The sequence below is a fragment of the Gracilinanus agilis genome, chromosome 1 (assembly GCF_016433145.1).
Source record: "Gracilinanus agilis isolate LMUSP501 chromosome 1, AgileGrace, whole genome shotgun sequence".
Taxonomy (NCBI): Eukaryota; Metazoa; Chordata; class Mammalia; order Didelphimorphia; family Didelphidae; genus Gracilinanus; species Gracilinanus agilis.
In genome coordinates, this window is record NC_058130.1 from 518,404,937 (window position 1) to 518,428,909 (window position 23,973).

Consider the following 23,973-nt stretch of genomic DNA (forward strand, 5'->3'; position numbering starts at 1 on the left):
TGCTCAAGCAATTATATTATCTATCCTTTCAAGATACAGCAAGCAGTATGAGGCTAATGCATCATTGTATATCGAAATGCTAGCCTACTCATTCTTTCTGACCCAGAAGAAAAAGGATGAAATAAAACCAGGGATAACTAAGAATCCTCAAGTCATGTCAAATTCATTTCCTCAGTCTCATGACAGAAATGCAAGTGTGCACAAAAAATAAATAAGTGCTAATCATGCCAAGTGTCAATGATGAATGTCAGACATCTAAAATATGCTGCAACCATATAGTCAAAGTCACTTAGAAATCTTCATGGTGACCTCTGACAAAGCCTGTTCTTTCTGCAGTTTCAAAGGGGTTAGCGAACGTAGCTCCTACAATCTCGTCTGACCCCTGAAAGTTCAGACCAATGTCCTGATTTCATGGAAATTCACCAGGAATCTATGTAAACAGGCAGTGCCTGAACTGAATTGAGTTAGACTGGTTATCCACTGATGACCCAGTGCAATTCAAAGAAATGATCATAGAATTCTCTATACTTCTAAGGACCTAGTTACTAGAAATGTTATAACTATCTATCTGCATTACCATGAGATTATTTGAACTACTCTTACTAATAGCTGTTAATTGAATCTGATAGTATACCAAATCTGTCAGTGTACCGAACGTTCCTCATCTTTGGAATTCTTTTCTCTTCCTAGTTTTCTGAATTTCAAAGAATAAGACATGACTTGTTTTTGTGGATTTGGTTCTTAGCCTGGATTTATTCCTTTTAAGTCCTAAATAGAGATATGATGTTTACATGTTACCCTGAAATTTTTGTTGTTCCATTCACCTGGTTGGAGGTGATTTCTCCATGAAAGAGAATCAGTATTGTTCTATCTCAATCACCACAAAGTGAGGTGTCAAATTTGAATAAATGGATATTTTATTGGTTTTTATCTCACTGACAAACTGGAAAGAACACAGTATAGAAAGACAAGAAAGGGGAGAGAATAACAATAATAACTTACATTTGTATAAAAACACATTAAGGTTTACAAAGAAAATTAGAGGAGATGCCATATAAGAAATCTAGGAAGAAGGAAATGGGGACATTTCGCCTAGAGAAGTAATGTCTTTTCCTAGTCATTCAGATTAACAAAGGTATAGTCATAAGTATAAATATTTATAAACTAGGCTCTGAAGTGGCTGAGATCTCTAAAGGAAAGAGGATTCTCCAATACAGTGGATGTATCTGTAGATAGGAGATTGACTACTAAATTTTGCTGGAAGCCTCAAATTTAAACTGAATATTATCAATAGATTCTAGAGCTAGAAGAGGCCTTGGAAATCCTTTAGTTTAACCATCCCATTTTACAAGGGAGGAAACCAAGACTCAAACAGGTAAAGTGACTTGCCCATTAAATAAATAAAACATCTAGGCTTCAGATCCAGGTCTTGTGATTTCAAGTTTCCCATTCCACCAAACTATGTTGCCTCTCTATAGGATAGTCACATAAAAATAGAAAACTATCAATGCAATGCATGTATACCTCCCTATATTTTACATCTATGTCCACATGACTGAACAAGAAGAATATTAGTTGAGATGATTCACTGGGGCTAAAATAAGCCAACAGTGATAAGAACCAGGAAGCATCAGTTGAATTTAATGTTAAATACATAATGTTAAACAGTCTTCAAACAAACTAGAAAAAGCAAAAATTTTGATTGAAGCATGATTTCCTTATGATATGTCAGTGGATCTGATTCATCAATGAGGCTTCAACTCATAGTGCCTTTTCATATTCTACAACTCCATTGGATGACTCCTTGTAAATCTCTTATACTGGATCAACCCAATTTGCTAGGATCTTACCTCCAAATCTCTTATCAGGGCAGTGGAACATATTGCTAATTCATTATTTATAGTGCAGTGGATAAAGCATTTGGACTGGAGTCAGAGCAACCTAAGTTCAAGGCCAACCTCAGACACTTACTAGCTGTGTGGCATTGGACAAATCACTTGACTTCCTTTTGCCTCAGTTTTCTCAACTGTAAAATGAGGATGATAAGACCACCTCTCCCAGTATTGTTGTGAGGAACAAATGAAATAATATTTATAAAGTTCTTGGCACATAGAAGATACTATATGAATGCTAACTTATTTTTTTATCATCTCTCATTCTCTTTCTATAATTGGCCCTCTTCCTTTATTAATAATACATCTTTCTAATTATATCTTTTACATTGAGAAATTCTTGGTTGACAAAATGCTGCATCTTACCCATCATGTACCCCTTGATTGCCCTTTTGTTAACCAAAAAACTTTAAATTTTTGGATACTCATGATACCCAATGACAAGGAATGTAAATAAATATAACTTTAAAGTGCTGCTTTTTTTATGAAATTATCATATTGTTAACCTAGCATTAATAGTGATTTTTATAATACTGGCAATAAATCTCACTGAATAAATCCCCCTTGTGACAAATAACACACATTTGTAAGATAAGTGGTTGAGAATATATTAGTAATATTAATATATGGTCTCAATTTTAAATAATCTGAATTTTCATATTCTATATTTTTGTATACATACATATATGTATGTGTGTATATATGTACACACTCATACACAATCACATACTATCACAGATGGAGTTTTTCTTTCAGATATGACAGATATAAAAACTATTTTAAAAATTGGAAGATGTACAGTAATGCATCATCTACCAGAAGAAAGTTTAGGAAGTCCTGGAAGCCTCCTTAGATTTTAGTAATCTAACAACATATTTTTTTTTAACTTTGGCACAGTGGTTACTTAATGTGTATTCTAGACGATAAAAAATTTTTAAACTTTGAACTGGAAGGAACCTTATAGGTTGTGTAGTCTACCCTAATTATAACAATTAACTGAAATTTCATGATTATTTGTTACAGGAAAAACTGAGATGAGCAAACTATCAAAAGGAATAACCTAGAATACCGCCATTTTCTTATCAAATAAGATAATATTTAGCCACTCTGTTACATCCTTACATTCTCCATTTGTAATCCATTCTTTCAACAAGCATGTATATTAAAGGTTTATTATTTGTTAGACACTAAGCTAGGCACTAGGGATATGAAAAAATCTACATTAAGAAACTGGCAGGGGGAGTATGGGCAGCTTAGGTGGCTTGATGGATTGGGAGATAGGTAATCTGGGGTTCAAATGTGGTCTCAGGCACTTCCTTGTTTTGTGACCCTGAGCAAGTCATTTAACCCCCATTGTCTAGTCCCTGCCATTCCTCTGCTTTGAAAATAATATACAATATTGATTCAAATATGGAAGATAAGAGTTTTAAAAATACTAGCCTAGAAAAATGGATGTATATATACACTGTAAATATGTATACCTATATGTGGTTATATACATATGTGCATATATTATATAATTGATATATACATTTCTAAATATATCTATAGATTGATACCAAACAGAATCTATAATATATATTGTTCTGTATAGTAAATGTAGTGTCTGAATAGCAACACTATTACAAAGTAAGTTATATTCAATTATGTACATTTAAAAAATAACGGTCCGTAGGATCATAGATTTAGAGATGGAAGGTATCTTTGTCCAGTTTCCTTATTTAAAGGAAATTGAGGCCCTGAAGACTTTGATAAATTGCTCAAGGTCACATAGTAGTCAGGATTTGAATTCAGCTCCTCTGACTTTAAATCTAGCCCTCATTGTACTCTATCACTTCCTAGGAAAGTTTTAGTGCACTGAAAATGCTATGTGAGTCTTCACTATGATGTGACAGCCAAAAAAGCAACCCTACAACATTTTGAGGTGCACTAAAAGAATTGTAGGTTTTAGAAAATAATTTAAAAAGGATAATTCTACTCTGTAGTGGCATGGTTCAAGCCTATCTGGAAAATTGTGTTTAAATTTGGTTGCCACAGTTGAAAAAGGACCTTGATTGGCTCAAGTGAATCCAGTTAAATGCAATCAGCCTCGTAAGGGAGTCTGTGTCACAAAAACACATTATAAAGGAACAAGGGATGTTTGTCCTAAGGAGCACATGGTTGTTGTCTGTCATGAAGGACTGTCATGAAAGAGGAATTAGACTTGTTCTCTTAAGAGCTCACAGGGGAGAACCAGGAACAATGAATGCAGGAGGCAAAGAATCCAACTAAGACCTGATATCACAAATAACTTCCTAATTAAACCTTTCCATGAGTGGAATGGGATGCTTTGAAAAGTAGTGGATTCAGAGCAGCTAGGTGGCTTCAGTAGACTGAGAGCCAGGCTCAGAGACAGGAGATCTGGAGTTCAAATCTGACCTCAAACACTTCCTGGCTGTGTGACCCTGGGCAAGTCACTTAACCCCCATAGTCTAGCCCTTTCCATTCTTCTGCCTTGGAACCTATACTTAGAATCAGTTGTAAGACAGAAGACAAGGGTTAAAAAAAAAAGAAGTGGATTCATCCATCACTCTAGGTCTTCAATCAGAGCCTGACAGACTTCTTGTTAAAGTTTAATGGGAAGTCCTTTTTGAGTATAGTTTTGACTAGAAAGTTGTTGAGGTCTCTTCCAAAAACTGTGACTCTCTGATTTCCCTTAAGATACTGCAATGATGATAGCTAACTCTTAAGTGCCTACCATATGCCAGGCACTGTGCTAGGTTTTTTTACAAATATACAATTTGTATCCTCACAACTCTAAGAGTTGGGTACTATTATTATCCCCATATTACAGTGGAGGAAACTGAAGCAAACAAGGTCATATATCTGAGTAAGTTTCTGAGGCCAGATGTGAACTCTGGTCTTCCTGAATTCAAGCCCTTCAGTCTCTTCCCTGCACCACCATTTCACTGCACTAAGTCTCCTGCAGAACTTCATTCATTCTCTTAATATTAACTCAAACTACAAAATGATCAGGACCTTAGCAATGGCATCCCTTATTTGGAAAACCCCTTAGAAGTCATCTAGTTCTAACATCTCCCTTATGTTCAATTCCCCACATCTCTTACGAGTGGTCCCCCAGTTACCAAGTAAGTACTTGTTGTCATTTTGTTTTTTAATGTGTTCCTTTATCTGCCTGGTATTGAGCAACTGCTCAGCTCAGCCCATAGGAACTTGGGTACTGTGTCTCTGTCTGCATCTAGACATGAAGTTTGGTGGGACTGTGGGATGAAAGGAATGTGTCTCTAATTAGGAGATTCGTTTACCCTTTCTCATAGGCATTGAGTGTTAAGTTGCCAGGAAGTTTGTTATTCCTAAAAGGCTGGAGCAGTAAGTCCTGATGTCCTTAAGTCTCTGAATGTTTCCAGGGTTAACTTCAGGCCCATTGAGATGACCCATTAGGCTCATTTGACCCTCACTGAATACGAAATACAAAAATAAGACATGGAAGATTAAAAGCAAGCACATAGATGAAAATTTAGAAAATGACTTGGTGATGTATAATTGATTTAGAAACCTTTTGTTCTCTGCTACAAATTACTTTGATCCTGAATAAGAGGGATATAATAGGGGGTTTTCAAATCATCACAGGACACTAAAAGTTCTGGGGGGAAAAAAAAATAATTCTAATTTCCAAGTGTTTTGTTTTCAGAAAGGGTCAGGCACCTTATTGACCCTAGAAAAGCTAAGCGGTACCTGTAGGTTACCTATAGCACAGGAAGAGGAAGAGAGAATAAGAGAGAGGGAGTCAAGGAATAAGAGAACAGAGGAGAGAGAAAAACAAGAAAAGGTAGGTGTGGTATTCACACTGGAGGAAATAGAGTCATTACCACAGCTGGTGCTAAGGTCATAGCTTGGCTAATTTTGATCTCAATTACAACGAACATTCAAATAAACTCCTTGAAAATGGAGACTTTCTCTCTCTCTCTCTCTCTCTCTCTCTCTCTCTCTCTCTCTCTCTCTCTCATTCTTTCTTTCATTTTGATCCCCTGGGCCCAGAACTATTCAGAGCACTCATTAAATGTCTCTGATTCATGTCATGTAAATAAAATATCCAGAAAATAATAGTTTTTATTTCTAAGATAGGGTTTCCATCCCAGAAAGTCTACAAACTAAGTAATACATGTTTTATCATCCCCATTTATAAAGTGAGAAACTGAGATGCAAATCATTTAAATGATTTTGTCAAGGTCATATAGATAATAAATATCAGAGTCAGAACTATAACCTAAATAGATTAGATAGATAGATAGATAGATAGATAGATAGATAGATAGATAGATAGACAGACAGACAGACTGACTCTGATACCCAGACAAGTGGTTATCCTACCATCCAAAACTACTGACTGGTAGTTTTTTTTTAATTTAATTTTTTTTTAACCCTTGTACTTCAGTGTATTGTCTCATAGGTGGAAGATTGGTAAGGGTGGGCAATGGGGGTCAAGTGACTTGCCCAGGGTCACACAGCTGGGAAGTGGCTGAGGCCGGGTTTGAACCTAGGACCTCTTGTCTCTAGGCCTGACTCTCACTCCACTGAGCTACCCAGCTGCCCCCAGACTGGTAGTTTTTTTACTGACTTTTTACCAAGAAGTTTTGACAGCAGATTAAGTACAACTGCTAACTATATTTTACAAGGTGAAGGCTAAAAGGTTCTTTCTTTACTGCTTCTATCCTCAGTGCCCAAGCAAAGAAACTGAGTGATTATATCTATTTCTAATTCATTGTTATCTAGTTCATATGCACAACAGTTGCTTAATTTTGGTGGTAATTTCCAGAAAATATTGTCTGTCTCTCTCAGTGAAATAGCCTGTCCAGATGCCCCCTTTAAAAAAATCCTGAATCTGGAAAAAAATCAAAATATCTCTGAAAGGAAAGCACTGAGAAATAACTAGGGCTGTCAGTTCAGTTCAACTGTCAGTTCTCCAAAGATTTCAGGGCTTAAAAAATGTTAAAAGTGCCAGATGCTATTATCTGTTATTCATGTTACCATTATGTTCTGGTCTTTGCTGAAATCAATATAAACTTCCATCTGTACATTAATGGAATTTCATTGCATGTACATTCACTTTGGAAAACACACACACAAATACACATATTCTTTCTCACACATCCAAAGGCTTTTTTTGAAAATCATACTATATATTTTAATATTTATTACAAAGATAATGAATTTTTTAACCTTGGTCATTTGGGAAACTAATATTGAATACTTCTCTTAGCTAAAATTATGCCATACCTCTATCACAACTATACTAAGTATGGGGCACCTGAATATTATACTATACACTTGCTTTGTTTAACATTCTGTCCTAGGAAATACATATATATACATGTAAATATGTATACATATATACAAATAAAATTATATAAATATGTAAACAATTTATACATATTTCCTAGGACAGAATGTTAAACAAAGAAAACGGAAAAAGTTTGATTATTTCCAAACACAATCTCATGCATAAATGTAAATGGTTCAAAAGACAATTATATGTTCCAGTAGAAATGACCATTGAAATATTGGCTTTTTTCTTCCCAGAATAAAAGGATATATGTTCCATAACTCTTAATATTATTTTTGTACTCAATTTCAGAAATCAACATAAACTTTTATAATTAATAGATTTCTTTTTTAAATTCCCTTCTGTAATGCTTATAAAAACTCTGCAATAAAACAACAGATGGTAGGTTTTACATTTTTATCTACAAATGAATAGGTCATGTTAAAGATACATAATACTTGCTCTACAATCAATAATATAATGAAGGGGTTTTGTGACCATAGTCTTAACATGAAAGATTCAATATTAAAATAGAAAGTAAGAAATATCATTTTCTAATACAGAATTGGCCATTCACATCTCCTTTAAAATACAAGAAGGGGAATAGAAGGAATCATGTGAGGGATTAAGAAAATCATCTAAGTAATATAAAAATAAAAATTAAGCCCAAAACATAGTAACATTAGCCATTAGGTTATTTTCAGTTGATAGGAATATAGGTCCTTGTCCTTGTGAACTTAGAAAAAGTATAGAGTTGACCTTAATTGGTGATAATTATAATAAAAATAGCTACTTTCTAGAGGATTTAACAGTTCATTCAACAATCATCTTTCCAATGTTTTTTATGTTCAAAACATTATTCTGGGCACTACTGGAGATGCAGAGATAATGAATGCATACATAGTATCTCCTCTTATGAGTTTAAATATAGCAGGGGAAATAATATACATGAGCACATATAACTATAAAAGAACTTTAAAATAACTATACAGTCATTCTAAAACTAACAGAATATTATAAGAATATGAGAAAATAATGTGTTATTATCATATGTCCAAGGAAGCAAAGGTCAATTCTGCCTGGACCTATCAGAGGTTTCATGAGAGGGGAGTATTATATGAAATAGATCTCATAGCATAGGTAGGAGAATTTCAACTGGCAGAGAGTCCATTATAGACTCAAAGTTTAGGTTTTATATAATAAGATCATTCCTTTCCTTTTAACACCCTTGAGTTAGGCTGTGCAAGTATCGTCCATTTTGCAGATATTAAAAGAGGTTCTAAAAGTTTAAATCATTTGTCCAAAATCACACCATTAGCTGGTACTGAAGCCACGGTTCATACTCTCCTGATACCAAGTACTGTGCTCCTTCTACTACATCATCTTGTCTCAAATTCTATATTTAGTTTTTTTTGAAAAGTTGAAAGATTGTTTTAGTAATGGCTGTCTGAAAGTATATCATTACCGTTCCTATATTCTCCAGGAACTGTAGCCAAATTTAGTCAATATCACTTACTATCTCTGTGTCTTCAAGATGAAAAAAAGAATGCATCACTTATATCATGCAGAAATACCACTGCTCTAATTGTTACAAAATGAATTACTTTTTTTCTAGATATTTCTCCTCTAATGATCATATCTGAGATGTAATTGGGGAAAAGATCAGTCCCCTCCACATGATACACCTGTATTCTTTTTTCAGAAAGACCCAGTGAGCTCTCCAGAAAATTTAGAGGAAAAAAAATACCCAGGAGAGGTCTCCATCCCAAGTCCTAAACCCAAGCTCCATGCCAGAGAACTCAAAAAGGAACTCATAACGTAAGTGATACACAATGCACTCGTAGTCATTTTTCTGAGAGGAGGATTAAACAAAACATGTTAGCAATAATATAAAATGAGCTGTCTATTTGCTTTCATGAATATTTAAAGATTTCAACCACTTATCCATCAAAGTGCTGAAATTTACTATGTATCTAGTATTATTCTAGGTTATGTTTGATTCAATTCAATAAACTTTTCTTATGAGTAATAACAATAAAGATTAATAATTATAACTCATATTTCAATATAGTTTTAAACCTAACAAAGTATATTCCCCACAAACCCCCAATCCTTATAAAGTAAGTAGTTCAAAAATTATTTTCCCCATTTTACAGATGATGAATAGAAATTTTAACTGAATTGCCCATGGTCACACAACTAGTAGTAGCTGATTTAGCCAGGATTCAAATTTAGTTTGCCTGACTCTGGGTACAGTAATCTTTCCACTATACTATCTATTTTATGAAAGACATTCTGTGTGTTATACTTAAGATACAGAGACAACAATGACTGCTCTCATAGAGCTTACAATATAATAGAGGAAAGGCATGTAAATAAATAATTATAATATATGGGGGAGTGAGATTAATATAAAGCAAAGTGATATTAGATACTTACGCAAAGAGATTACTTTCATGGATGGGAAGGGGAGAGTCAGAGAAAGCTTCAAGGAGAAAGTGCCCTCAGAATCTCATTGGCAATCTCAGGTCCCTCAAGGAAAGGAAAGAATCCCACAAAAAGAGACCGGGGATCGTGGCATGATCCACTAGGCATGGGAGTTAATATAATGAAAGGAGAGAGAGAAGAGAGGACATAATGAAGACAGAAGATAGAAATTAGCCCAGTTTAGATGGCATTTAGATGACATGACAAGCAGTAATGTAAAATAAAGTAGTGAGAGTAGCTTGGAGACAGGTTATTGAGGGACTTAAATGTCATAACCAAGAGTTTACACTTTTTGTTCTTTATGCTACTAAAACCACAAAAGGCTTTTCTTTTTTATTAATGGAAGAAAGAAATCTGAGTGTTACATTAAAAATATTATTCAAGCGTTGATGTGAAGTATGAATTGAAAAAGGAAATAGACTCAACATCATCTGTAGTTAAGAAGACCTGTTGGAAGTCTGCTAACGTGGGGTAGCTAAAAAAGTTGAAAATGTGAACTAAAATAACTGTAGTAAGAGTGAAATAGTGAAAGATGCCAAAAAGTAGGGGATGATCGCCAGGACTTTGCAAATGTCTGAGTGAGGTGGCAAATGTGATGGAAGAATCAAAGAACTTTGAAGTTATTTGTCTGAAATTAGAAGAACTGTGGCTTAGACAAATGTATATCCCTAAATGAAAATTAGGAATTGAATATCTTCCGTTTCACAGTACTGGATATCCAGCCCCAGGGAAAATATAATACTAAATTGTGACTATCACTGCTACCAAGTAAAAAAAATGTTTGGGATCTTCAATTTTGTGGTATTTATAATGGGCTTTTCACCCCTAAATAAACATCTATTTATTTGATAACTTTTTAAAAAGGAAAGGGAAGGGCAAGACAGATTTGGGATAGTGAGGGATATTAGCAAATAAGTTTCATAAATGTTGAGCTTGATGTTTCAATGAGACATCCAGATAGCAATATCTATGAGACACTTGGAAATATGAGACTAAAACTTTGGGAAGATGTTACAGGTAGACAAAGGATAAATAGATTTGAGACTCATTTTCATTTAGGTGATTATTTTAGCTAAAGCAGTGGTTGAGATCAAAAGAAAATGTTATAGAGAAAGGGTAGTCTGGAGAGAGAAAGAAAGGGGAGGGGAAGAGAAGAGTCAAAAGAAGAACTTTGGTGGCCTACTGCATTTGAGAAGTAAAAAGATGAGGATTCATCAATGGATATAAGGAAGAAACAGTCAGAGAAGTAATAGGAGAATCTCAGAGTGCTTCAAGATTAGATTTAGATAGATATAGATATAGTAGATATAGATATAGATATAGATATAGATATACTTTCTTTGTATCCCCAGTAATTACCACTGTCTTAGCATATGACACATGGCATATGGTAGGCACTTAATAAATTCTTTTTTACTGACTAACTTTATCATGAAAGAGAGAAATGAAGATGGATGGAGAATAAATGACCAATTCATGTATTAAAAAGGAGGTCATTGAAGAGAAAGAAGCTTTAGCAGATTTGTGGGAGAGACTATCAGACTACAAAGCATTTGGGTGGAAATAAATTTTCTCCCTAAAGAGACATTTGTAGCAAGGTTTTTTTTTTTGTTGACTCACCCATTCATCCCTATCAAAGGTGACAAGAAAGAAATCATTCTCCCCTAATGCTTTTGCTATCAGTTGTACCTATGAAAGTATAGTTCATGTTATGGATAGAAAACAAAGCAACCACATCTCTGTGATTCTGGGGTTTAAACAAGAGAGCATTAAGGACAGGAGTTGAAGATGCAGTACAATGTACAAGGTCCCTATTTATTCTGTAGATAGGTATAGATATAGATATAGATATAGATATAGATATAGATATAGATATAGATATAGATATAGATATAGATATAGATATGGATGTGGATGTGGATGTGGATGTGGATGTGGATGTAGATGTAGATGTAGATGTAGATATAGATATAGATATAGATATAGATAGATATAGATATAGATATAGATATAGATATAGATATAGATATAGATATAGATATATTATTCTGGGCACTGAAATGCTGCTGTACAGGATAAAAGGGTAACAACCCACTTTATCTTTAATACTTTTTTATTTCAGCAGTTCCTTACACACTAAATAGACAAATGATTTTAAAGAGAGTGACAAATGCCCAAGAATAGTTCCCCAACAAAACAGTATAGTCATAGCAGCTGTACCACAATATCCCAAACCACGCACTAACCAAAATGCATGACTTCTGCAGATCTGGAACATGTTCAGCTGAACACATTTCACTATTTATTTAGAATTAGAGAAAGTTATTAGAAATCCAAATGTTTCTAACTGAAGGAGGATCAGATTGGAATCTTTAGTTGACAGTTTGAGGATTTTTAAAAGTTCATATTATGTTTTGCCATCAATACAGCACCTGGACCTTTACTGGTGCCATTCTCCTTATTTAGATTACCCTATTTTCTCAACTAACCAATTCCTACTGTACCTTCAAAGCTAAGTGCAAGCCCTTCTTCCCATGTGAAATTGTCCCAGACCACCCCAGGCCAGACTGATTTTTGCTTTCTCTAAATTCCTATCACACAAAGGCACCTATCATATACTTTCTTTTTTTCGTTCTTTCTTTTTTTTTTGGATAGAATTTGAGATTTTATTGGTATAGGACACAGTCTCTGAGGAAATTCCTTCTACATATATATTCAACTCTTTTCCATTCTATAATCCTAGTGAATTATCTGGAGTACTGAAAAATGAAGAGTCTTAACCAGAATCACATAGCCAATGTATGTCGGGGCAAGCCTTGAAGCTAAGTCTTCCTGCCTCTAAAGCTAACTGTCTGCCCAGTAAGCCAAGGTGCCCTATATATTATCAGCTGTTTTATATTGTTAATCAACTTTTCTTATGTCCGTGTTTCACCTATCCAACTAGTCTAAAAATACTTGGTGAACAGAAACCAAATTCCTTTGTGGTCCTCAAATCAAAAACATAAATTGCCCAGAGAACATAGAAAACACAAATAAAAGTTCCCTCTACAAATAAAAATCCCTCTATCAGCATTAATGTTTAATTCTGGTGCACACAATTTCTGGTAAGCTTTTGATTTAGTATTTTGATAAATCTCTGATCTTTTCAAAGTGGATGCTCTTTCCAGCAGTACAAATTATCACCCATTCATTCTTTCTCATCCTTTAAGATTCCTGCCTATTTGCTCCCATGATTCTGCCGCAGACAATCTACCTAATATTCCGAATCCCTTTCTCTAGGCATTTTAGCATCTTGTGGGTACTGAGGGACTACTTGAGCTTTCCATCTGTTATCCCTTCCTCTCACAATCTGACCAGTCCACCTATATTTCCAACCACTTGATCTCTTTGCCAAGAATAGAGAAATGGCAGCAAACAGTAGCATGCATTGAGAATACAAATTGATTTGTAAAACAGTATAAAGAAAGAATAAGGAAGATTACAAACAGTAATGTCTCAAAACAAGGATTGTTTTGTGAAGGGTTGAATAGGGCAAAACAAAGCTAAAGATTGCTTAAAATAAAAGATGGAATTATGTAAAGCATAGAAAATAGAACTCATTTCTCAGTATTTCCAAAATTATCTATTCTCACCATCAATGACAATTGAACTATAACATTTGGACTCTTAACACCTCAGTACCCAGTGTTCTCTATAAATAAAAAACAATGGCTTTTGAATTGGGAAAAGCAGTGTATACACAATACATGCTCTAGAACAAGTATACACAGAGGCAATTGGGTTTTATCTCAACTAGTGAGGGGTCAAATTTCAAGCTATGTCCCTTAAAGAAAAGACACCAATATTTAGAAGAATCACAGATAATATTAATAACAAAAATACAGTCAAGAGAACATCAGAAATTATTGGCCAATATATCTCATTTATCATCCCTAATGTTTATAAGAATGGCCTACAAACATCAAGGATATCTTTGATGAAGTTATAAGAGAACAGATAAGTTTTAAAAGATAGTTCTCCACAACAAACCACTTCTTCACAGAAAATTGACTTGAAGATGTGGAGCATATAAGACCCCACATTATTTACTTTTTTAAACCAAAAAATAAATTGATTTTTCAGAACTCATTCTTGAAAGCTCTCCTCTAAGAATGTACATCCCAAACATATAGATCACTTAAAATACTAATTAGAAATAACTTCATTTAATTCATTTTATTAACACCATGTGCACTAAAACAGAGAAGCATATTTTCCAAATGTTTTACCACTGTCATAAAAGAATTGTTTCAAAGCTGAGACTAGATAGCAGAAGTATTCACAAAAAACGGTGAGGCCTTCTAGAAGTTCTTGTTTATGGATGGCATCGCAGTAATTGCATCCCATCCCAAAATACTGCAAAGATAATCAAAGGTTGTCATTCTAACAATTCATCCAGGAAAAGCAAAATGCATGAAAAATGTTTACTGGCAAGACTAACACATTGTAGTTTTGTGATCATCTAATCAAATTAATTCATCAAGTGGTCTATCTTAGAAAATTTAGAAGTGCAATGAATTGAATATAGAGCTGAACAAGAGAAAGAAAAACTGGACTACACTTGTACAATTTAACAATTGTACAAGATATACATTTATGCATATATTCCAATAATCATAAGATGTTTCTTGGCACAAAACTCTTCATCTTTTTAGCACTAATATTCTCCTAACTAGGTGACCCAGTGAGTGCCAGCCATGGAATCAGGAAGACTCAACTTCCCAAGTTCAAATCAGGCCCCAGAGACTTCCTAGTTGTGTGATGCTGGGCAAGTCACTTAACCCCAATTGCCCAGTCCGTACCACTCTTCCGGCTTGGAATCAATACTTAGTATCAATTCTAAGACAGAATGTGAGGTTTAAAAAAAGAACCTATTATTTATATAGCTGAGGTGAAAAAAAAGGTAATATATTTGAAGTCTGACTATAAAATAATAAGATTTTTTAAAGGAATGAATATTTGAGAACTCAGATAAATGAACATTATCTTTTCAAGTTGTCGCCTGGAAAAGTCATGTACATGTGCAATTTTTAAAGTGTGATGTTTAACAAATATGCCAGAACCTATATCTCCATGAGTGTTTATAACTGTGTTTTAATATTAGCATTTTAAAGAGCATCCTCATCTTTTAGGTCTACATATACTCTTATAGTAATCCTACTATTGCTCAAAATGTTTTTGGAATTATTAGAGCATCTAGTCCTTTCTTTTTAACATTCTCAATGATATCTCTTCAATCTCTGAGGATAGATTTGAGTTTGGCTAATAATCAAGTTATCCAGAGGTCATTCTTGAGTACATTTAATAATCAAACAGTAAGATCAGTTTGAATGAAGAAACTGGTTTTGAGGGGTGATGAAACTGGTTTTGTTGTATGGCTTAGTTCCAAGACAATCACAAAGAAGAGCATCCAGGTAATATCCTTAGAATATGTACATGGCTTCCCCAAGGGATAACTTGAACAATCAATGTTCATTTAGGTAAGTTCTGGAGTATTCATTTATTTTTTTAAGTACTACCTCATAGGGTCTCATTATTTTGTAACCACACTTCGCACATATTACTTTCCCCCCACTACTTTCTGCTGTCTAACTCTTATAGGTTCTTAAAATATAAAAAGTCTTGCTATCAATCTATACTTGCTTGACTCAACCACAGGTTGAGCTATGATGACATCTGTTACCCTGGAATTTATTTCACAGATTGAGTGGGACTCACTAGAGGAGCTAATTTGCTTTTTTTTCCCTCTAATCTTGATGCTTCTAGAATGACCTCTGATATATCATACAACATTTCCAACTCCAAGTTGTAACTTTAGTATCATTACCCTTTCTATATTCATTCTTTCTTCCTTTCTCTTTTCTCAAATTTAAAGCATAAAATATTAGAGCTAGAAAAGATTTGAGAGATCATCCAGTTAAATACCATTCATTAAAGTATTTTAAAATGTTGGCCACTGTTAATAGAACTGAGAAAAATGAGATCTATACAAGACATTACCCAAGGCTTCAAAGCTAGTTAGTGTCAGAGACAGGACTAGAATTTCAGTTTTCTACCTCGTAACTCAATGCTATTACTTCTATACTATTGTCTCTTCTTTTTTTATGCTTCTTTGTGGAATAGATTTGAAAATGTTTAACTTGTCTTTCATGTAATTCATTACTGTAGTTGTCATGTAAATTTATAGATATATAGTTTAAATAGCAAGTACATTTCTTTTCCCTCTACTCCACTATAAAGGTCCCCTATAACTTTCCAGCCTCATTTCACTGTATTCCCTCTTCAAAGCTATTTTGGCTATTCCCTGTTGTCATGCTGCCTTCTCCCACTTAAGTGAATTTTTATAGGCAATTCTCCTCAGCTGGAGCATGTTACTTTTCATCTCTACCTTTTAAAATCCTTCTCTCTTCTGGTCCACCTAAATGAAAGTCTTTCCACCTTCCTCTATACTTCTCTGAATTTCTTCATCACTCACATTCTACCTGGTAATATATTTATTTCTATGCTTGCATTATTCCTGCCCCCCACAGTTCTGATATTATGATTTTGGCTTTTTGAAGAAAAGGATTCTTTCATTTTTATCTTTTTGTCACTAACATTGAACACATTTGTTTGTTGTACTGATAAGAAATTGAAATCTAGAACAGGGTAAGGAGTTGCCCCAGGTCGGAGATCATTATTGATGAGATGTGCTAGAATCCAGACTTTCAAACTTGAAGAGCACTCCTAGGCAATACTGCCTCTAAATGGTTTAAATATAACTCATAAACTTTAATTTCAAAAAAAATATATTTATTTTTTCTTTCAATATTTTAGATTGTAAGCTCTATGAAGACAGAGATCTTGTTTTACCTACATTTTGTATCTCACCGACATCATATAGCCCATAATAAGTACTTGATAACAATTTGTTGAAAGAATGGATGGAGGAAGGTTCACTGAGGGAACTAAGCAGAATACACAGCTAGGTGACATGGTGGATAGAATGGTGGGCCTGGAGTCAGGAAGATTTGAATTCAAATGTAGCCTCAAAGATTCACTACCTGTATGATTCTGTACAAACATTTAATCTGTTTGCCTCAGTTTCCTCAACTGTAAAATGAGGATAATAAAGGCACCTACCTCACAGACATATTGTGAAGATGAAATGAGATAATATTTATAAAATGTTTAGTCCAGTGTCTGGCACATACTAGGTGCCTTGTAAATGCTTATTCCTTTTCTCTTCCCCTTCATCTGAGTAGTACAGAACTTTTGAAAGCCATGTAAAATGCTTTCCCAACACACGAGCTGGCAACATGTGCCTAAAATGGTACCTGCCTAGAGAATAAAAGTCAGTTCACTATCATATCTTTCTTCTGCAAAACATTCAGGAATGACTGGGTAGTTCTCCACTTGCTGAATGATAGTTTTTCTACCATTTCTAAAGTTTTCTTTGGTTATTTGAAAACAAGAGGAAAATTCAAGAAAAGAATTTTATTTTAGTTATTATATAAATTGTAATATACATTTATATAATGAGATTATAAAACATATTATCTATCCTTGTGTCTAAAAGAAATTTCCTTGAATGGGGTATGTGACATGTATATTATAAACATAAAGAGACACTATCATTTCAAACAATATGTCAAAAGGAAGTGAGATGCCAAGTAAGTGATGTTACTGATTTTTGTTCTCCTCTAATTATTAATGCTGGATAGTTACTGGATGGGTATGATTCAGTTTACTCTAAATGTGTCACTTTTATGTAGTATCAAAAATAATGTGATGAGTAGGGGCATTGCTATGATATCAAATACTATTTTGTTTTTGTTTTTTAAGATTTTTTCAAATCCATTTGCCCAAGTTTTTGATAGAATAAAAAGAAATAAAAGGAAATGGATTTTTAGTCGATGTTTCTCCCACCGCAGCCTGCAAAGTCTATTTCTATAGAATGATTATTTGTCTGGAGCTATTTTTTATTTTGTTCAAGTTTGAACTGATTCAGATTGCAACTTATATATAGGAGCAGAATACACAAAAACATCCATTGTTCCCTCCCCAGTAAATTACTACATTATTTATAAACAGCCAATAGTTCCCCAACTTTTAAAATCTCCTTTTTACATTTCTATTACATATGCCATCACTCAAAATGCAGAGCATCCCAAAGTATTGCTAATTGCAGTAAGTGTAGTTTTGCACTAGAACTTTTGGGACACCCTTTGTTAATTCTTTTTCGGGATTGGTGGTCAATTGTTCCTAAAATAATTATGGGACAGCTAGGTAGCTCAGGAGATAGAGAGCTAAGGCTGAAGACGGGAGATCCTGGGTTTGACCTCAGACACTTCCTAGCTGTGTTACCCTGGGCAAGTCATTTAACCCCCAATTGCCTATCCTTTACCACTCTTCTGCCTTGAACCATGGTACTTACTGTCAATTCTAAAACTGAACATTAAGGGTTGGGTTTTTTGTGGTTTTTTTTTAATAAAAATAACATGATTGTGTATAGTAGTCCTTACCTGATTTTCCTCTTGAAAATATACTAGTAAATCTGTTACTAATAGCTTTGGTATCCATTTGAGAATTATCGGGGCGTTAAACATTAAAATACATACTATTATAATTGTTATCATGTAGCTTTTATATTGGTTTATAGTTTCAAAAAGCATACATTTTTTTTAAAAATTACTTCATCTTGACAACAAGCTCAGAATATAGGTCATGATTTTAACCAACCTAGATCATTTCAATGTGACTTGAAATTTAAAAGTGATTACTAAATTTGCTATTGGTTCTTTTATGGCCCTTAGCATTCTCTGGATTAGTCTAGTTACCAGCACACAGAATTTTGGTCTTCTTTAGTCACTGAGTATCAGAGAAATGAGTCATGATAATAAGCTGAGTCCACCTATTTTTGAATGAAAGATCTTCCATTGCTCAGCAAAGAAGGTAAATGACACATATAAACCTTTGAAATATATTCTCTGATTATCTTTTTTTCACCCAGCTGTCCAACTCCTGGATGTGATGGAAGTGGGCACGTAACAGGAAATTATGCATCACACCGCAGGTACCTTCCTAATGACAGGAAATGACAGTATAGCTGATGGTATTAAATCATCTCTCATCTTCTGCTCTCCTTACAGTAGTCATTCTCATTCATATTAGCAAGATACTATTGGAGATAAAAGCAGGGGCCAGTGAACTTAGTTGGCTATGAAGGTTCTTTTTTTAATCTTGAGTATTTTGTCGTCATCTGGTTTATAAACCACTAATCTTCATTTAAAATATTTTCTCCCTTTATGAACCAGGTTATAAGCTAGTTGAGTATTTGATCTCCTTATATCTTACTCTTTTGTGTTAATTTTAAAGGATTAAAATAGAACTCTAGAAGACAAGGGAATTTACATTTCAGCAAATCACTTACCACATAGACTACATTATCCACCAAATAACCTATCAAGGCCAAAAGAAAAAACACAGATGATCTTTAGAAACTGTATTTTGTCTTTCTATTGAAACTCAATACAGATAGAGATCTTTGGGTAGACAGATGGAAAATATTAAAACCTCCAGATAGAGACATCATGATGGATGGAGAAGAACATAGTCACAGGCTTTTAGAGCCTAGAGAGGATTATTTAATTCAACCTCCTCTTTTAATAGCAGGGAGAGAGATCTGAAGTCCAAAGAGATTAACTGATTTGCCCTAGATCACATAGCTAGTTAATGGCAAAGCTCAGAAAAGAACCCGGGTCTCCTAACACCCAGTCAAGTATACTTTCCTTGCCTCTTTAATGGAAAAGTGTAAATAATATAGCTGATATTGAGCAAATTTTTACCATTTTCAGATATAGAGTGTTCACAAAATTTGTTTCTTCTTCAGTGTATCTGGATGCCCTTTGGCTGATAAAACACTAAAATCCCTTATGGCTGCCAACTCTCAGGAGCTTAAGTAAGTATAGTTTGAAGATGAATGGTTGTAATAGAAATGGGAAAAAAACAAAATTTTAAAAGAAATTAAAAAGGAAACTAAATATCATACATTTATAGTAACCAAGCTTGACTCCAAAGAAGAGATATTCCTTTCTTTTCAGAGGTGAGGGATCCTAGATGTGAAAAATGACTTTTAATGTCCTGTTTGGTGAATGCATTGTTTACTTTTGCTGAATTGGGTTTTTTTCTTAATCATTTTTATTCTTTCTTATAAGGAATGGCTCTCCAAGAAGGAGATTGTGAAAGGCATATATATATATATATATATATATATATATATATATATATATATATATTTGGAAATGAAAATGATGTAAGGGCAAGATATCAATATAATTTTAAATTTAAAAAAGAAAGGAAATGTATGATTGTTATCCAGCCAGTTCTTACTTTTAGTCCCAGTTAGATGCTGACATAATCACTAATGAATAAATGAGTTCAAACTAAATTAAAAACAAAGCAATATTTCACTAAAAATACAACAGATTACAAAGTCAAAGCTATTTGATAGATTTACTTGTTTTGAGGAGTTTTTTTGGTAATGATGTAAATCACAGAGTTGTCATATAAAACATGAGAATTTTTCTATTTAATTTCATAGTTTCATATATTAAATTGGTCTTATTCTAGTATGTATATGTTTGCATATATGCATACTTGTACATATATATAAGCATAGACATGTTTATCATGTATACAAAGAAATCATTCTCTAAATCAAAGTAAATATTGCTATACTTTGAAACTTTGATACAGAAATTTCCAAAATATGGTCTTGGGACACCTAGGTGTCCATAAGTACCTTCCAGGGTGATTGAGAAGTCAAAACTATTTTCACTGTAATATTAATATTTTTCATTTCTAATATAGCAACTATGTAATAGTTTTAAATCCTTGGCTTCTGTCTCCTCCAGAGAATGAACTGAAAAATAGAAACATGAAAGACACAAACTGTACATAATCTGAGTCCCAGGTGATGCCTTCTATGATGCGGAGAGGAGAAGGAGAGGCTGAGATACTTATAAATAAATTCCATTAATGTTTTAAAGTTATTTTAGGGGCAGCTAGGTAGCACAGTGGAAGGAACTCTAGACTTGGAATCAGGAGTACCTCAAATGTAGCCTCTTAGCTATATGACCCTGGGCAAGTCTCTTAACCCTGATTGCCTAGCTCTTGCTACTTTTCTGTCTTAGAATTGATACTGAGACAGAAGGCAAGGATTTAATTTTAAAAAACTATTTTACTTGCTTCTATTTTCTATGTTGAAAACTATAGGAACTCTAAAGACAATTTAGTATTTGATGAGAAAGAAAGTGTTGCATAACACTTTACTGCATTATCCTAAGCTTTCATATTTTTATTTATTTTATTTTTCTTTTTAAATGTTATATTTATTTATTTATTTAGAATTTTTGACCCTGGTTATATGATCCATGATTTTTCCTACCCCTCTTCCCTTTCCCCTCCAAGAGCTAACAAGCAATTCCTCTGGGTTATACATGTATCATTTTTTAAAACCTATTTCCATGTTATTCATATCTGCAACAAAGTGATCTCTTAACGCCTAAATCCCAATCATATACCCATCAAACCATGTGACCAGTCATGTGTTTTTCTTCTGCATTTCTGCTCCCACAGTTCTTTCTCTGGATATGAATGGCATTCTTTTTCATAAGTTCCTCTAGATTGTCCTGCGTCATTGCTTTGCTGCTAGTAGAGAAGTCCATTACATTTGATTGTGCCATAATGTATCAGTCTCTGTTCTCCTGGTTCTGCTCCTTTCACTCTGCATAAATTCCTGGAGGCCATTCCAGTTCACATAGAAATCCTCCAATTCATTATTCCTTTCAGCACAATAGCATTACATCACCATCAGATACCACAATTTGTTCAGCCATTCCGAAATTGATGGACACCTCCTCATTTTCCAATTTTTTTACCACCACAAAGAGTGAGGCTATAAATATTTTTGTGCAAGTTTTTTTCCTTATTATCTCTTTGGGGTACAAACCCAGCAGTGGTATGTCTGGATCAAAGGACATGCAATCTTTTAAAGCTCCTTGGGGATAATTCCAAATTGCCCTCCAGAATGGTTGGACCAATTCACAAGTCCACCAGCAGTGTATTAGTGTCCCAATTTTGCCACATCCCCTCCAACATTTATCACTTTGCTGTCATATTGGCCAATCTGCTAGGTGGGGAAGTGGTACCTCAGAGTTGTTTTGATTTACATTTTTCTAATCAAGAGGGATTTGTAGCCCTTTTTAATGTGCTTATTGATAGTTTTGATTTCTTCATGTGAACACTGCCTATTCATATCCCTTGACCATTTGTTGATTGGAGAATGGCTTGATTTTTATAAATTTGACTTAGTTCCTTATATGTTTGGAAAATTAGACCTTTGTCAGAGAGTTTTGTTATTTTTCCCACTTTGTTGCTTTCTTTCTTTAATTTTGGTTTCATTGGTTTTGTTTGTACAAACCCTTTTTAATTTGATATAATCAAAGTCATTCATTTTACATTTTGTAATGTTCTCTATCTCTTGCTTGGTCTAAAGTTCCTCCCCTTCCCACAGATCTGACAAGTATACTATTCTCTTCACCTAATTTATTTATGATTTCACTCTTTATAAAGTCTTTTACCCATTTTGAATTTATCTTGGAATAAGGTGTAAGATGTTGATCTAAACCTAATTTTTCCCAAACTATTTTCCAATTTTCCCAGCAGTTTTTGACAAATAGTGAGTTCTTGTCTCAAAAGCTTTGGGTTTATTGAAAGCTAGCTTGCTGAGGTCATTTACCCCCTAGTCTATGCCATTGACCCACCCTTCTATCTCTTGGCCAGTATCATATTGTTTTGATGACCACTGCTTTATAGTAAAGCTTAAGATCTAGTACTGCTAGGACCACCCCCACCCTTCACATTTTTTTCTATTATTTCCCTTGATAGTCTTGACCTTTTGTTCTTCCAGATGAACTTTGTTATGATTTTTTCTAATTCTATAAAAATGTTTCTTGGTAGATTGATAGGTATGACATTGAATAATTAATTAATTTGAGAAGGTTCATCATTTTTATTATATTTGCTCATCTTCCCCATGAGCAATTCTTCATATTTTTAAACGTCCAATTACTGTTATATGTTTTTCAAGTATTAAATCTAAACATAAACTTTAAAATATGTGAAGACATTAATATATACAAATTAAGAAGTCCTAATTCCTACAAAGCTTTTATTTATATGCTTTATACAGCAATGTAATCTCCAGATTGATTACATTCAGATATACTGTTGGCCATGTTGGTTTTTCAAAGAGGACCCCAAAGCATGGTTATTTGACACAGGTGTTCCTACAATTACAACATACTAGTAAACCACTATTTTATTAAAATCACAATAAAAGAGACTAGCATTAGTAGCCTTTCCTGTGAAATAGAATAAAAATGACCCAAAATAGTTGGCTTTGGAAAAGTTGCAAGTTTTCTAGCATAGGATGATTGGACTTTAATTGTTTGAATATTGCTTTGATATTATATCCTCAAAAAAATAATATTCCTCCAAAGAGTATCCAAATCCTTCCAAAAAGACAGTCAAATTCTGCTTTGGAAAAGATTTGATGTTGGTATCAGATTTGATAGGTATTCCTGTGAAAATGTAAAAGCCTAACTATTAAAAGAAAAGAGGCTAGACTCATCATCCTTTGTGTTTCTGCATCACCATATCTGAAACAATCAAAGGAAAATAATACCTTATTTTTTTTTAAAGGCAGAAATAGCAGAGGATCCCTGTTCACCAGAATGACTGGGACAGGGATATGAATAGGGTTAGAGGTCAGTTTGGAAAAATGTGGGGAAAGGGAATGGCAGAAAAGACTAAAGGAAAAAGAGATTAAATAAATACTTTTACTAACTTCTAGATCTGGGCACTTTTTTGATCAGAGTAAAGAAGGCCTATCTTATCTTACACAGACTAGAGGCCTTTTCTTCATCTTTTACCCTCCTCAAACACATGTAAATGGTTGAATCCCTCCAGTGGTTATTATTGAGTATTCCAGAACTGTCACTTAACTTTGTTGCCAACAGGTACACTTATGCAGGTTTATTTTTAATCACATTAGTGTGCAGAGTTTCATGAGACATTATAACTAGGGCCTTTGAAATAATTTAATGTGCTCTGTCTTTAGTAAAGCCTCAGAAGATACACAAAACAGATTTTTGAAAACTTTGTTGCTTGAAGAATTCAGATCTTGTG

At 33.9% G+C, this 23,973-nt stretch overlaps 1 protein-coding gene across 4 annotated transcripts in view; it reads left to right on the forward strand.

Annotated features, from left to right (window-relative positions):
- ST18 (ST18 C2H2C-type zinc finger transcription factor) overlaps positions 1-23,973 on the forward strand; it is a 353,171-nt gene that overhangs the window by 298,988 nt on the left and 30,210 nt on the right. For all 4 annotated transcript variants that reach the window (XM_044658018.1, XM_044658020.1, XM_044658019.1 and 1 more), the window contains 3 exons: positions 8,918-9,033; positions 18,734-18,796; positions 19,613-19,681. In XM_044658018.1, the coding sequence (XP_044513953.1) occupies positions 8,918-9,033; positions 18,734-18,796; positions 19,613-19,681 (248 nt within the window). The remainder of the gene's footprint in view (positions 1-8,917; positions 9,034-18,733; positions 18,797-19,612; positions 19,682-23,973) is intronic.